The 16,569-nt window shown below is 38.2% G+C and overlaps 1 protein-coding gene across 3 annotated transcripts; it reads left to right on the forward strand.

Annotated features, from left to right (window-relative positions):
• Positions 1–40: 40 nt before the first annotated feature.
• On the forward strand, positions 41–15,573 carry LOC106804881 (general transcription factor IIF subunit 2-like). 3 transcript variants are annotated; one of them, XM_014806263.1, is made up of 8 exons: positions 41–87; positions 7,030–7,103; positions 7,468–7,619; positions 9,366–9,407; positions 11,479–11,560; positions 11,868–11,964; positions 13,637–13,780; positions 14,265–15,573. In XM_014806263.1, the coding sequence occupies exons 2-8, from the start codon at positions 7,075–7,077 to the stop codon at positions 14,385–14,387; spliced, it is 669 nt and encodes a 222-aa protein (XP_014661749.1). In that variant the 5' UTR covers positions 41–87; positions 7,030–7,074; the 3' UTR covers positions 14,388–15,573. The 3 variants fall into 3 exon arrangements, with proteins under 3 accessions (XP_014661749.1, XP_014661748.1, XP_014661747.1); XM_014806262.1 differs by lacking the exon at positions 41–87 and adding an exon at positions 198–269; XM_014806261.1 differs by lacking the exon at positions 41–87 and adding an exon at positions 496–696.
• Positions 15,574–16,569: the final 996 nt, after the last annotated feature.

Raw genomic sequence — 16,569 nt, forward strand, 5'->3', positions numbered from 1 at the left:
GATTATTGCATCACCTGCTGAACGATATATCTATCTCGAATAATCTATTGCAATATTGAATGCAATCGGTGTTCTGGGTGCAGTGATGTAGGTATACCCGTTAGTCTGTGGCATAGAAATAGTATAGATAACTATTGGTATATATATTGGAATATGGTTATCTATACTATTTGTCTATTTCTATGGTCTGTGGTGTACGGTCCACGAGTGTACAGTCCCTGGTGGTGGCTGCAAACAGAAATTTGCATAAAAATTGACGCCATCTATGGGTTTGTAACATTTTTTATAACGCGGTTCATATAAGTATACCATGCATTAAAATATATGTGCTTTTTGTGATATACTGCCGATATGACAGTAATACTCTAAACATTTGTAAACTTGCAGTATTGTATCTGTCATTACATTTAATAATTTGCAAAACTAAAAGTTGTGACATGTTAGGCCCAAAGATGGCTGAACTGACGAGCCACCGTCGCCGTGCTCTAGGTCAAAGTTGAAATCTATGCCTATGGCTGCGACCGCAAATAGTGTTTGAAATTTAGTAATAGTAGAGCATATTACAAACCAAGATAAAATTCTTTTAGCGACAACGATAAGAACTCTATATCGCAGAAGCTAAGCAACGATATGACTACCCCAGTCATAAACGATCTTGACTGTAGCAACCTGTCAAGGGGCGTATGGCTTGTAAAGGCACGTGTGCTGTTGTGTAGGCCTACTAGTACTAGTACTACTACTAGAGACGATAATATCAGGATCGAGCTAATGTAATAGTAATACTAATACTAATAGTAATACTAATAGTAATACTATTGCACGAAGGGTCGTTGTCGTAACAGGTAGGCCTACTACAGATATGTACCCGAGGTAGTTTTAGGTTGTTTAGTATTATGTTTATATTTTTATATGAGGTACCGGTATGTTTAGGGTTAGAGTTAGGGTTAGGGTTAGGATTAGTGTTAGGGTTAGGGTACACTTCTGTAGTACAAGTCTGGTACACTTTGTGTATACATATATGTACCTCGGGTACATATCTGTAGTACCTGTTACGACAACGACCCCTTGAGCAATACTATTACTAATACCAGGAGCGTATAATGACAAAGGAGTAAGACAACGATTTGGTACTGATTTCACTACTTTTTGTCGTACGAGTTCGATGTGAATAAAAATAGAAATGTATACAAACAATGAAACATGAGCTTCTTTTGTTCACTGGTCCTTATTCTATCTTCCGGTAGTATTACAAACCGCGTAGCTTCCTTCGTTTTGACATAATTCGTACTTTTCGACGACATGGTTTTCACGTTAGTTATCGTCGTGTGGCGAGGCTACACTCTAAATTTGCACACACAGCTCTTTAATGAGCCACGGCAGGGATCGCGTCAGGCAGCGCCAGCGGCAACTGTACGCGGGCTAGAGATAACGGTTGCTATGCAATTAATGCAAAACACGTGCGAAAAGCTACAATCGGCTGGAGCGTCAGTTTACTCATAACGATTCATACACATCATTCCTCCGCGGGTGAAGTAGTTCAGATATTTTACCAGCGCAGCGTTTATTTAAAAAAAAAAAGCGGGATTAAACGATAAAAACAAGGCATTCTAACTATAGTTTAAATGTAAAATAGTTTAATAGTTTAAACCCCGCATGGTTGCAACGTAACTTAATTTCTAGGCGAATTTTCTGCACTCGACTAGGCTACGGCCAAAAAGCCCTACCGTGGCTCATTGAAGAGCTGTGTGTGCAAATTTAGAGTGTGGCCTCGCCACACGACGGTAACTAACGTGAAAACCATGTCGTCGAAAAGTACGAATTATGTCAAAACGAAGGAAGCTACGTGGTTTGTAATACTACCGGAAGACAGAATAAGGACCAGTGAACAAAATAAGTCATGTTTGTATACATTTCTATTTTTATTCACATCGAACTCGTACGACAAAAAGTAGTGAAATCAGTACCAAATCGTTGTCTTACTCCTTTGTCATTATATGCTCCTGCTAATACTAATACTAATAGGCCTAGTAATAATGACAAATTGTGTAAATTGTAATAATGACATTGTCATTTGTCATTATTAGCTCCTGATAGTATGAATGTGACGTTGTCGTTGGTAATGACTAATGTTACGTCGATATAGAATACAGATGTTATGACATTAATATTATTATTAATAATAATAAATCTGGTTCAAGGATAGAGAACATGGGTCCCAATAAAACCAATGTCATTTACATCAATATAAATATAATATTATATCAATATAATAGGTTAGGGTTATGGTTAGGGTTATTGTTAGGGTTAGAATTAGGGTTAAATTAGGGTTAGGGTTAGGCACATTGGTTTTATTGGGACCCATGTTCTCTATCCTTGGGCCGTTAGGGCCAGGGTTAGAATTAGGGTTAGGGTTAGGCACATTGGTTTTATTGGGACCCATGTTCTCTATCCTTGGGCCATAAATCTAGCCCGACTAGGCTAGTTAAGTGTTTTACGTCATAGGAAACTGGCACGCCTCCATACGAAAAACCTTGTCGGTTTGTGGCTTGAAAACAAACGCTGAGTTTCGTTGATTAAACGCAGTGGCTGGAGGTAGGCCTACGGTAGCCGTCATTCGTTGAAGCCCCTTTTTGGCGTTAGGGTTAGGTTTAGGGTTAGGGTTAGGGTTCTAGCTCATCTAAACTCTCAAATCGTAAATTTATTTCCCAAGGCGTTATTTCGAAATCTGGCGCCACCGCCGCTATCTTTGTCTCGTTAAGTATGAAAGCGAATGGACTCCCGTACCCGTAGCCTCGAGACATTAAGATACGGCTACCGTACCCGTAGCCACTGCCTTTATTAAAATAAAGCAATACGTATCGTATTACCACTTCACTTCACACTTGACTTCTTACATCATCATGATCACATGATCATAATATACATGTTGCAAGTGAAGTGTGTTCTCACTAGATCAATAAATTGTGGTTATTGTGCCCTAAAATTTTTAATATTCTGATGTTATTTTAGGGCCCAATAGCCTTCCATAGACAAAACCTGTGAATTCTGTCGTGCAAAATGCACGACAACCTTTTCACTATTTACGGTCGTGTTACATAGAAAATCAAAGAAATACCTAAAGCCGTCACTTTATTAACATCTTACCTACATTACAAAATACTTGTCATGCAGTATTCTCCTCTTTAATCACGTTTATTTTATTAAAACATGACGTAAAAATCACGCAAACTTCGCTACACACAAAACTGCCAATCTTGCATTGAACCGCACAAGGACATTTCTCACCGGCCAATGAAATCATCGCTGTGACACTGTCCGGTGCGGTTCAATGCAAGATTGGCAGTTTTGTGTGTAGCGAAGTTTGCGTGATTTTTATGTCGTGACGTTTTAATAAAATAAACGTGATTAAAGAAGAGAATACTGTATGACAAGTGTTTTGTAATGCAGGTAAGATGTTAATAAAGCGACGGCTTTAGGTATTACTTTGATTTTCTATGTAACACGGCCGTAAACAGTGAAAAGGTTGTCGTGCATTTTGCACGACAGAATTCACAGGTTTTGTCTATTGGGCTGCTATTGGGCTGCTATTGGGCCCTAAAATAACATCAGAATATAAAAAATTTTAGGGCACAATTTATTGGTCTATGTTTTCACGTGACATATGTCATGGCACATTTCCTAACTGGTATTCGCCTCGGTATTCATGTTATAATCTGGGGCTCGTTGTCAGAAACAAAATTAGTCTTAACATTAGTCATAACATTAACTTCCACTCGTAACCGTTGACAGAAACATCGCAACGTTACGAGAATGAAAAATCCTTGAAAATATCCTCTTAACATTACGAGAGCCGAGACCTTCTCGTAACTTTAATATTAAGTTGAAAATAACACATTTACACTACGAATTACAATTATAGTGATATTATATTTTATAATCATGAATAAAATGTGTGTTTTTCTTGAAAAACACGTCAAAATCATTAATTATCTACCGATCATAAAACAAAACAATACATTTACGAATGGCGTATGGCATTTGTTCTCTTGTTTTAAATATTTGCCACGCTTGCCACGACTATCGCGTCTCGTGTGACAGTGTGAGAATTTGTCTTGTTGTGCAGAATAATCAATAAATTCATCACCACATTGTTTTTCATCAAATATTATTTATATGTGGTTAGCCATCATAATATGCATAAATTACTGTGATGTACAATAAATGTGTATGAATTTGAATTTTGTGATCGATTCTCATCCAATCAGCAGACTTGTGATGAAGTTCCTGTTATCGTAAGTTTTCTAATAGCTGCGATCACTGGCAGCAAGAACAACGCTCCACAACGCTCTGTCAACGCTCCTCTCGTACATTAACATTAGTCGAAACATTAGCATTAACTTTACGATGTTTTTGACAACGGGCCCCAGGCAAATTGGAAAGATGCTAAGTTTTTAGCTCACCTTGACATCGTCAAGCTGAGCTATTGCCATGGGTCAGAGTCCGTCGTACAAACGTCCGTCCGTCAACATTTCGATACGGTCAACGATAACTCAGGAACCGTTTGGCCCACATGTTTGAAATTGGGTATAGTTGTTACTGCTATGCTCCCATATTAAACGTCCTATTTTGGAGCACGCCAGTCGACGGACTTTCGAGCCACGGCAATTTTGTTGGACAAAAATGGGAATTGCCATTAGTCAGTTCAGGTTCAACGGATTTTGCTCATTTTTGGTATGTGAATGAATAAGGGCTAGGGGTTTTGATATTAAATTTTTTTTTATGCAAATTAGGTAGGGTTTGGCAATTATATAGCATATTATATAGACACAAACAGTCTGTGGTGTCACACTCGTCTGGTTCGTTTTACAAGATTTCATTGACAATATCTTTAATGCAAAATTAATATTTCCTCTCCACCCTGCCGATAAAACGTCTATATTAGAGTAAAGTTTTACAAAACATGTCGGAACGCAGCATTACCTATTTATTTCAAACGCCATCGCTACAAAGCGGGTATAGCGCCATCTATGGTCACAAATTGTGATTCATTTTGGTTTATAAATTATTGCGATATACAGATGGCAATCGTTTCTATAATGTACGTCGATGGTTGCTCAATTAAAACTGACTTCTTCTTACTCACTCATTTGTGTCCTTTTTTGTGGTGAGCTACAGTGTCATTGACACTTTCATTGAAAGTTGGCAAGCTCCGTACCGGGGTACTTGCATTACAGCGCATGCGCGAGAACTGATGAGAGTGCAAAAAAAATCATGCCGACGTCCAACGATGATGGCTGCCTTGTTCGAATTTCTCCTTCCTAGATATTATCTAGCCACAAGTTACCTTCTCGCTTTCACTGTGGTGAGATAAGATAGAAATTCTCGCTGTCTGGGTTGCACATGCTTTCAAAACAGAAGCTAATTCGTGACATCTCATAAAGTCTCTAACATGCCTTAATTCCCACCTGTCTGCTTTAAATGATGCTAAGGCCAAAACAAAATATAGGTGTGGTTACGGTTTCTCGACCGACCCTATTTATTCCCAGCGACCCTAAACATTTTATTGTCAATTTTCTTTAAAGTAAAAAAAAAGACACAACGCACATCCTTCGGACATGGTTCGTAAATAAAATATTTCAAGAAAATAAAATGTTTTCCCTACCTACCTACCCTATGTTTTTCGGCATGTAACGGTAACCACACATATATTTTGTTTTGGCCTAATTCACACTCGCGATGTATTTTTAGCTCATCTGACGTAGTCAGATGCAGCTTGTAGAATCGCATGATCGTCCGTCCGTCCGGTCGTGCGTGCGTCAACAGTTGGGCACAAATCTTAACCGCTCGACGTCGAGCTGGGGGTCAAAGGTCAAAGGTCAGGAGGTGTAAAAGAAGGGGGAACATTCCCTCCTTAACTTGAGGTATAGGGAGGAAATGCAGAATTGCGGCACAAATCTAAACGGCTCGACCTAGGCTCGTGATAGTCGGTGTATAGCATCATGGTAAGAAAAGCCATCACTGTGCCGAAATTGGAGGTCACAGGTCAAAGGTCAATGTGGCACAGGGCAGATTTTAGACATTTTCTGAGGACATAGTCTGAGAGCGATTGAAAAACTTTTTTGTTTCAGGGGTGACCTAGCATTTTTATGGCTTTATTGAAAGGATCATGAAATGTACTTTCTGCTGACATGCGAAGAGTAAGTGTCGGATAATCTTTTGACCCTCAAGAGGAGGGTTAAACATGGATTTGTATACTGTTAGAAAGAATTGGACTGCCGGGTTTGCTAGTAGAATCTATACATGCCTGGACGTATGAGGCTACAATGTCACAGTGAAATTTCAAAAGCTAAATCTTGCTGAAGAAGGTTTATGCCCCTTAAATCGTATAATTTCTATGGCATTCTGTACTGTCAGTGTGTTACATGTAACTTATGCCACTGCCAGTGGCCACTGTCAGTGCATGTGGTGGTGATAGTACTGTGTAGTTTTTGCCTGCGTTAATTAGTTAGAGGTGGCAGCTCTCTATTTCAGCCTGTAGGCTTGCGTAGGTAAATAGATGAGTGCTTACCTATTCTGTCTTGCAAATAGTTGTTGCTACTAGTAACTACGTACGATGGGAGCTTCCATCTTTAATCTTAAGACACTTAAACGTATGCGCCATCTCGTGGCAACTTTCATAACGATTCCAACGAACATTCCTTTGAGAAGGTTCCTGATACCATCCCTGTGCCTTCCACTGTTTCGGCGCGTATGTGAACACATTTGGGACTAACAGGGTTTACTAGAATCCCACCACTCCACCACCAAGTCACCGCAGTAGACGTTAGATGAGCGCTGTCGCTCTGCGGCACTTGTTGTAATTAACTGAGTGTACCTGTGTAATGGGGCCAGTTGTAAAATGCGTGATTGAATCCAATCAGACGAATCAGACCCATTGACGGCCAACACAATCATTCAATGACTCATGGAATCATTTCAGGCGGTGTATACTTTAATATATATTATTAATTTTAACTGATTTTCCTACAGGTTCCGAAATACTTGTCAAACTCTTGGAGTAAAGCCACGGGTAACATGGACGTTGGGAAGTTACGAATAACGAAGTGAGTTCTAAGTGTAGAAATGTTGATGTTAATAATATATGCTATAGATCTAAAAGAAAGAATGAATTTTTTATTTGTGAAAAATTTACACAGAATATGGTTTAAATGAAATAAAGGGAATGTTTCTAGAAATTTGGAATGAACACCATATAAGGCCAGTATATTAATGTGTAGTTTAAAAAATATTGGTACCACATAATTCAATGTTGTGTTGTTATAACTCTGTATGTTATAATACGGAATCCATAATTCTGTAGTGTGAAATGCATACATTAAAACCATGGAAGATCCAAATATGAAAAAATTTGATTTACATTAGGTTATGTATCTTTATGCTAAATTATTTTTTATACTGTGTTGCTAGGCATCCAGGAGGTAAAAAACCAGAGATTGTTTTCACACTAAAGGATGAGCTAAACTCGACCAAACCGAATGAAGCCTGCCCTAAGGAACACAAGTTTGTTGTGTCACCCATAGGTCATCAGAGTTTGACAGTAGTCAGTCATGCACCCATGGGTAGGTTTTGTGTGTAGATAAAGATTCAAGATATGACATTGTTTGGCTTATCGTTTTGTATTTAAAGTTTTAAGGAACATAAAGAAACATAAGTGTAAAATGACTTACCAGTATGGGTATGCATGCATCTGTGTGTTGGGGGGGGGGGGGTACAGGCATTCAGTTAACTTCTAGCTGCTATTGAATCGCAACAAGTAGCAATATTTAATTGAATTAATATATATAAAAAAATATAAATATATATATATATCAAGAGCGTATTTAAGGAGAGCGTACAACGGTGAAATGCTGAAACCATGTTGCAGTATTAGTCGAATTAATAAACTTTCCCCATTTTATTTTGACGATTCTTTGCAGTATTATTGATCAGCTGTCCTACCTTGTTAATATAAAACAAACTGCATGTCCCTACGATGCCTCTACGCTGAGATAATGAGCGGTGAAAATCTGGTACTGGTGGCGATCAGTTTTACTGCGACTGTCTCTCGTTTTGTGGACTGTATGTTGCTTTCGGTCGCCGCTGTGTAGCGCTGACTCGATACGTTATTACTACAGCGTTGCTACATCCAGCGCAAGGGGCAGGTCATCACCATGGCGATAAATAACAAGACGTTTTTGTGGAGTAATGGCTGCGTCAATGACTGGAAATGCGAGAAAAGATAGTAGAAGGAAAATAAATTTCATTGTCAATGAATGACGGAAACACGCGAGGTTTCCCAAAGCTATCGCCAGAACGAGAGACAGTCGCAGCCACTACGTATTTCGAGTCGGTTTTCGGCGAAAATACCAGTTTTTCACCGCTCATTATCTCAGTGTAGAGGCATCGTAGGGACAAGCGGTTTGTTTTATATTAGCAAGGTAGGACAGCTGATCAATAATACCACAAAGAATCATCAAAATAAAATGGGCAAAGTTTATTAATTCGACTAATACTGCAGCATGGTTTCAGCATTTCACCGCTGTACGCTCTCCTTCTTAATACGCTTTTATATATATCAGGTGTAGATAATAGGGAAGGAGTGTGACTTCAATAAACAAGGGAAATTCGTCATTTACTAGCCTTAGAATTTACTACGCGTAACTCAACCAACTTGAGCTCAAATCGTACACAGTACATTCGCCTAGCATCGTGCGAAATCATTTCCTCGTATACACCAGCAATCCGGAGATACAGACTAAAACGTACGACACGATTATCCATTCTTTGCCCATCAATTCGAACGTTAAACAAAAGGCAGCTACTAACGCACTCTTGCTCAATCGGCGAGGCGGTGTGGCTCGCTGGGAGCTGCATCGACGCAACACTCGGCGAGATAACTTTTGACCCGGCATACAGCTACATACCGGCATACCGGCATAGTACATACAGCTGGTATGCCCCCCACGCACGCACGCCCACCGCAATCAGCAGCAGCTCCAGCTCCAATCTCCCAGCGAGCCACACCGCGTCGCCGAGTGAGCAAGAGTGCGTTAGTAGCTGCCTTTTGTTTCAAGTTCGGCGGGCAATACGCACGGATTGATGGCCAAAGAATGGATGTATAATCGTGTCGTACGTTTTAGTCTGTATTTGAGCTCAAGTTGGTTGAGTTACGCGTAGTAAATCGTAGATATTCTAAGGCTAGTAAATGACGAATTTCACTTGTTTATTGAAGTCACTCTCCTTCCCTATTATCTACTCCTGATATATATATATATGTATATATATATATGTTGCTTCAACTAATAACATCTTTATTCTCATGACAGATTCTGCTGCTTCGAAGACGTCTCATGGGGAAGCAATTACAGGTAATACAGTTTGACATTTTAAAATATGGTGCCTAATAGTAATACCAACTGTCCCCCCAGACAGTTGCCTTGCTGCAATAAACCGAGGTCTCTTGTCTGCCATGTATCTCTGTGGAACTCCGCAGCGTGACGATAAAATAAAATATCCCAACGATCATTAGATAATATTAAAAACTGTTCAATAATAAATAGCAGACCTGTGAGTAATTTTTGGGAGGGGGATGGGTAATTATCCGTAAGGTGATTGTCCAGGGGGTATTCGTCCATGGGGTGATTGTGGGTAATGTTGTCTTGGGGCAATTGTCAGGGTTTTGCTCCCTATGACAGGATAGCCAGTCCCATAGTCTAGACATAGATAGTCTCGCATAGATAGTCGCTGCAGCGACACATGCTCCAGGTAGCAGTTGTCTCTCCGACGATCCACGTCGTACACCACTACTCTCTTTGCTATGGCGACCCACGCTCCACGTAGCAAACTCCTGGCTCACCGACGACACACACGCTACAACTCTCGTCTTCTCGCTATGGCGACCCACGCTCCACGTTGCACGTCCGTCTCTCCGACGACCCCACTTGTCTCTGTCCGGGTGTAGTGGTGGTGGTGGTGGTGGTGGTGGTGGTGGTGGGGGGGGGGGGGGGGGGGGGGGGGGGGGGGGGGGGGGTAATTGTCTTAGGTGTAATTGTCCGGGGGGGGGGGTAATTTTCCAGGGTGTGATTGTCTGGACAGTGAGAAATTTTCTGCCTGAGAGGTATCTGTCCAGGGAGTATTTGTCCCAGAACCATAAAATATTACATACACTTAAATTTTTGGTGTGCATTTAATATTTCTAGAAAATCCTACTAGGTGGCATTAGGGTAATGAAACTGAAATATGTATTTAGTAGAATCTTGGAGTAATCATTCTGTCAGAATGATTATTCCAGGGTAGAATGTAATTGTCACTGACCAAATTAAGTGGTGTACCATAATCGTTGTCATGAAAATTTTTCGAGAAATAGATTTCGTCTATAGATTATAACAATATTCCACATTCCATTATCTAAAATTATGAAATTATAGCAAGTTGTTTGTTTCACTCTGTTTACTTTTGTTTCTGATAATGGTTTAATGCATTTTAAGGTGTTGTGCATTGAAAAAAATCATGCAAGATTACGAAAATTAATTAAAAAAATGAATGGAACTGTGAAAATGAATATTATCTTGAGGTTCTGTAAGTTGTGTTTTCGGAAGACTTATGGGAAGTTATTTGTTAATTCCTTTCTTCAGTACAGACTTTTGGTTAGAAACTTGAGCTGTTAACATCATCATGGTATACACGAGATTGCATAAACCCATTTGATAAGATTATACAAAAAGTACAATTAAGTTAAGTAATTAGGAAATAAGCTTTGTTTTTCTCAATTATCTCTACTGCATTTTTGTTTCGTAAGTTTTGTAGTTTATATAATTTATCCACTTAAGCGAGCTTTTTAAAATGCAAACGTACATCTGCATCTAGCGACAGCAGAACTCGGCTTGCTTGCATACTGTTTTGGTCGCTGTTCGGTTTTAATCCACTGAAAATAATTATCTACTGAATATGATACATAATTCTATTTGCGTTAGCAACATTACTCTTGTGCTGTCAATATTTTATAGGAAGGTTCTTATATTTCCAGCATTAACAGTTTCATTATACTGTGTTTCGCAAGCGTGTGATTAAACGTCCTTCGGGGGCCTGTGGATGCCTGGTAAACTATCTGAAGTAATAATCTATAGATACAGGCCAGGTTAACCAGGTATCATGGAGATATTCTGAATAATATCGCAGATGCATCATGTATTTGCAGGTGTGCTGTGAATATAATTGTAAGTGCACATTTGCTGTTTTCCCCTATAGATAGCCAAGACTCATAGCACAAACATATGTTTCATCTGCTAGTTGATGATTATACTGTTTAGTATGAGTATAAGGCTTTGGTCTATATATACAGTTTGGTAATTGTCATGCACCTCTCAGCCCATGCTTATTACCTTCGTCTTTGCGCTGTAGCATATGACTGAGTAAACATGCACTATACTTTTGCTCTAGAAAAAATGCAAGTTGAAGGCAAGGTGAAGCAGAGAGCTGAATGCCGCCCACATGCGGATGCAAACTACATGAAGCTGAAGAGGTACAAGTGGAAGCCATAGAAATATTCATGTATTCAGTCATCAATATCCGGGTGTATCCAATAAAGGCTCAGTATGGGAAATGTTATGGATATCTGGATAATTGTTAATGTGACAAAAATGTTAAATAGCATATTAGATGGGTTTTTCGTTTTTTAATGTTTGTCTTTTAGTAAAATGATCGTAATTTAGCATATTAGATGGGTTTTTCACAGCAGTCTTTTGTTTTGCTGTTGGTTCAGTCTACTTAATGCTATTTATATGTTAAATTATATTATGCATGATTTTCTGGATGTTTATTAACTTCAGGATACAGTTTGTGGAGGCATCTAAGCCAACCAGGGTCGTTCAACAGCTGCAAGGAGTAGTGCAGACATATAAGCCAGTGTCAAACCATGAGAATAATGTAAGTGTACAGCTTAGTTAATGGTCGCGTTGCTAACTGCTATAGCATGCGGGTGATGTCCCTATTTTCTATAAGGAATGGGTATATATATAATAAACAACATTTGGCTGAGGGCAACTGAGGCTTAATTTGTGGACTGAGAATCCTCCGTTGCCTGCGACCGAGGGTGCAGGGTAACATTGATTTTGTCAGCTTACAAATCTCTATGCTGCCCGAGCAACCAGGCAATAATTGCACTGTTCGAAATATAACTGGGAGTGGATCATGCTAGAAGAGTGTGACTTTGGCATGCCATAAGAGAACAAGGGGCATTTTGTATTTACTAGTTCTTCTCTACCTATGGATTATTATGCATTACTTAATAAACATGAACTTAGACGTTACCTTAAGCATCAGCCAGGGGCCTGTTGTCAGAAACTTCATAAAGTTACGATTAATTTTAAGTCTAATGCTAATGTTAAGGTTAATTTTAATAGCGTTGCCAGAAACCAACTTAAACTAAACTTACTTAAGTGAAAACTTACGATAACATGAACTTCATAATTTCATGTCACAAGGCTGCTGATTGGATGAGAATCGATCACAAAATTCAAATTCATACACATTTATTGTACATCACAGTAATTTATGCATATTATGATGGCTAACCACATATAAATAATATTTGATGAAAAATTACGTGGTCATGAAATTATTCTGCACAACAAGACAAATTCTCACACTGTAACGCGAGACGCGAGAATCGTGGCAAGCGTTGCAAACCTTTAAAACAAGAGAACAAATGCCATACGTCATTTGTAAATGTATTGTTTTGTTTTATTAGCGGTAGATAATTAATGATTTTGATGTGTTTTTTAAGAAAAACACATTTTATTCATTATTATAAAATATAATATCACTATAATTGTAATTCGTAGTGTAAATGTGTTATTTTCAACTTAATATTAAAGTTAAGGGAGGGTCTAGGATATCTTAAGTTAAGAGAAAAGTTACGAGCATTTTTAATTCTCTTAACTTTACGAAGTTTCTGGCAACGCTTTAAGAGAAAAAGTTAATGTTAAGGTTAATGTTAAGACTAATTTCTTTCTGACAACGGGCCCCAGGTCCTTAATCACTCAGCTGTCAACATTGATTTTCAGTGAGAATTATTGATCTATGATTTTTGGCACATGAATTCTCGCCAGCCATTTTTACAGACATATAACAAGTATATATATATATGTGGCTGTAAAAAAAACACACACGTCATAGTCGTCATTATAGTCTAATTATGTGCTTGCAGCATTAAAAATATCTGAAGAAGCAGTAGTATGGAGTGTATGCTTTCCCAACTTCAGATGAACTCATAGGGGGCCAGAATTTATTACAGGTTTTTAGTATTGGGCACCTTACACGGCTATTTGAGGATAGCACACTGGCCTATCGTAGGTTTAGTTTTACCAGAAGAAGCCAGGCACCGATTTCTCCAGCTGCAAGATGGAGTGTAATCGGGATAGAGTGGCTTAATTAATCAAAGACAATGTCAGTAAGTGTGGTGGGGCAGTACGTGGGGCGAGACGCGAATACTGAATCCCTCAACCACAACCTATGGTAATTACCATTAGGCCATTCTGCTTCTAAACGCAGGAGTGGGATTAGCTCCCTGCTGTATTTCTTTACATTTTTATTGCAGATTAAGTGGGATAAAGAAAAGAAGGAGCAAGGCAAGAAATCTCGGGCAGACAAGGATCAAGTCATGGATATGTTATTTAGTGCCTTTGAGAAACATCAATACTACAATATTAAGGATCTTGTTCGAACCACCAACCAGCCAGTTGTAAGTTTGTATTTATGCTGATTGTTTTCATGGTTTGTGTTCACGATTATGAATTCTAAGTTTAAATAAATTCACTTTTCTATCATGATTGCTTGACTATCAGCAAAGAAACTTGTTGGGTGCTAGCATATTGTTTTTAATTGTAAATACATTCGACTCTGTGTGCCCCACAATAATGTAAATTTTAATATGAAGCCAATTAATCATCACTTGAATCTTTTTCGTTTCGTTTCTGTCTCCTTTTATGTTATTTTATGTGCATTCAGTATTTTTATGGGTATCCTGGTTAGTTTCCTAACTAGTATTCCTAACTAACAGGATATTTAAACATTTAATTACCTCATTATGGCATAACCCGGCATTTTAAGTGATCGAATTTTTTTGGACTCCAATTATCGCTAAATAACGGGGTTTCACTGTAAAAATGTGTGTATGTATGTATGTATTCATGTACTCACAACTGGTAAAACTCTCATTTTTCTAGACATACTTGAAAGAAATTTTAAAAGAGATCTGCGTTTATAACATCAAGGCTCCACACAGAAACATGTGGGAATTGAAACCTGAATATCGTCACTACAAAGAGGATAAAGAAAAGGATTCCTGATTTGATTGTATATATTTGTATATCTGTACGTGTGTGTTGCGTATGTTTATGTGCATGTGTGTGTTGTAGGTGTGTGCATTCTTGTAGAAAGAATCAGGCTTCAGGCATATTATTAATCTTTCTCAGTATGTTAATCTGCAACTCTCATGCACACTCTCATATGGTAGAAGATTGATAGAGGGATGTAACTACATTGCTATATGTGCAATCATTTATGAACAAATTGGTTGAGTGGATCATATGGTCAATTACAATGCAGACTGTTACCAAGAAAGTGGTAGCTTGCCTAATGTTTCTTTCAGAGTCCATATAATTACTTATATAAGGAACAATGTAAAAATTTACTCATTGCATTTGAAGTTAAAACTATCATATTTGTTTTGTTTCTGTGAACATTGGATTTATGGAGATAGACGAATTATCATGTACAGCTAGTCTGCAGTGGGTCAGAATTTGAACTGGATGAATTTTTTGGATTTCAATTTGAAATTTTTGCAAGTTGCCTCACAAGTGATCGATCAATATCAAAACAGGTTGAGAAACTGTATGCTTTGGCAGTATTTGGGTAAGCAAATATAATGAGCTGATTAAATGCGTGAGTCATATAATCATCTTTAAAACAAATATTCCTCCGGTGTGTGTGTGTGCACTGTGTGTTTGTAATGCAGCACACTTTGGATGGCAATAACGTCGATTAGGAATTGAAATATTAAAGGTTCTAACAATTTGCTTCACCTGATAAACATAGTGGAGCCTCATATTATGAGTACTATTATCAAATTTAAGATACCTTTCCATTGCAGAATGATTAATTTTCTCATGTAGCCATAAAAGTTGAACTCTAGATGTAGCCTTGAAGAAACAAATGTGAAAGTCCCTACTTTCACCGTATTTTTCTCGAGTTGGCTGTGAAGCTCCAGATAATGAAAATTATTGGAAAGTGAAATTCCGTAGTGTTTGTTACGGTGTAATCACTGTAGTCACGTGCTCTCAATAACGTGTAAAATAGACCTTCTTATGAGACTGAGAGAGAGCAATTGAGATTGATAAAGACCCTATTTATAACGCACGTTTAAACATCTTACTCGTGTTTTGTGTGTACGCACGTAAGAGCAAAGACAACAAGATCGTTTTCTGTATAATTTATTCCAAAATTCTGAGTATTAAATCGTATTTGGTTTATACACATTGCTTTATCATGTTGTGTCTCTGAAGCGGCTAACAAACTACTGCGTGGCGATTCAAGAAGCTTCATCTCATCCGATGAGCAATGATTCCTTAACCTTTTTTAATCTTACAATAGATCATGTTCTAGCTGTACGGTCCATCTCATATGTTCACTATTATAGGAAATATTTTCTGCATTCAACTTATTCAGTTATACCTAATTATTTTACACTGAAAAACCCACGACAATGATATGCGCGCATTAGTCAATATTTTGTATACATCGTTTTACGGTTTCCTTGGTGGCCCCAGTAAAAGATTTATAGTGAAACTGAAGCCAAATAGCGATGCTTTGATTGGAGTCTGATTTTAACTAGAATTCCGTGTAATATAGCCATCGTATTCCTTTAGCCTAAATGACAATAGATATAGCCCGTAGCAAGACATCCAAACTAATTGGAATGTTCAATTAGACTTGTTTCCAGTGCAATATAAAGCGATAAATTTTTGCAACAGTAGGCTGTGTACATAGTGGTTCGTTACTGGTTGATGCTTCTCTTCTGGTGTGATGTAAGAATAACGTAACCGCAGTGAAACACAATGTACGTAAGAAGTGTATTATTTTCTTTATGCAGAAATAATATAAAATCAAACAGAGCCGAGAGCGTAAAACTTGTCTAATCGATATAGGTTACCCGGAGCTGTTGAGTCAGTCAGTCGACGATGACGTCAGCTAGTGATCACCCCTACACGCGTAATAGCTTAACCCATGAGTGTGATCTGTCTGTCTGTGCATGGTGCCAAGTAATTTTGCACATCCGCGTGACGAAAAGTAAACCATGTATGGAATGCCGTAATATATGTCTTTAATAATGCAAAATTTAATTTTGGCATGAGCATTATTTCAAAATTTTATTTAACTAAGTAGAAAAGTTATTATAAAATATATTTGTAAAATTATTGAAATATTTAGCTTATCTTAATGTCGGCCATTTAGGCGGCGGAGGAATGTGAT

The sequence above is a fragment of the Priapulus caudatus genome, unplaced genomic scaffold, assembly GCF_000485595.1.
Source record: "Priapulus caudatus unplaced genomic scaffold, Priapulus_caudatus-5.0.1 Scaffold91, whole genome shotgun sequence".
NCBI classification, from domain to species: Eukaryota; Metazoa; Priapulida; class Priapulimorpha; order Priapulimorphida; family Priapulidae; genus Priapulus; species Priapulus caudatus.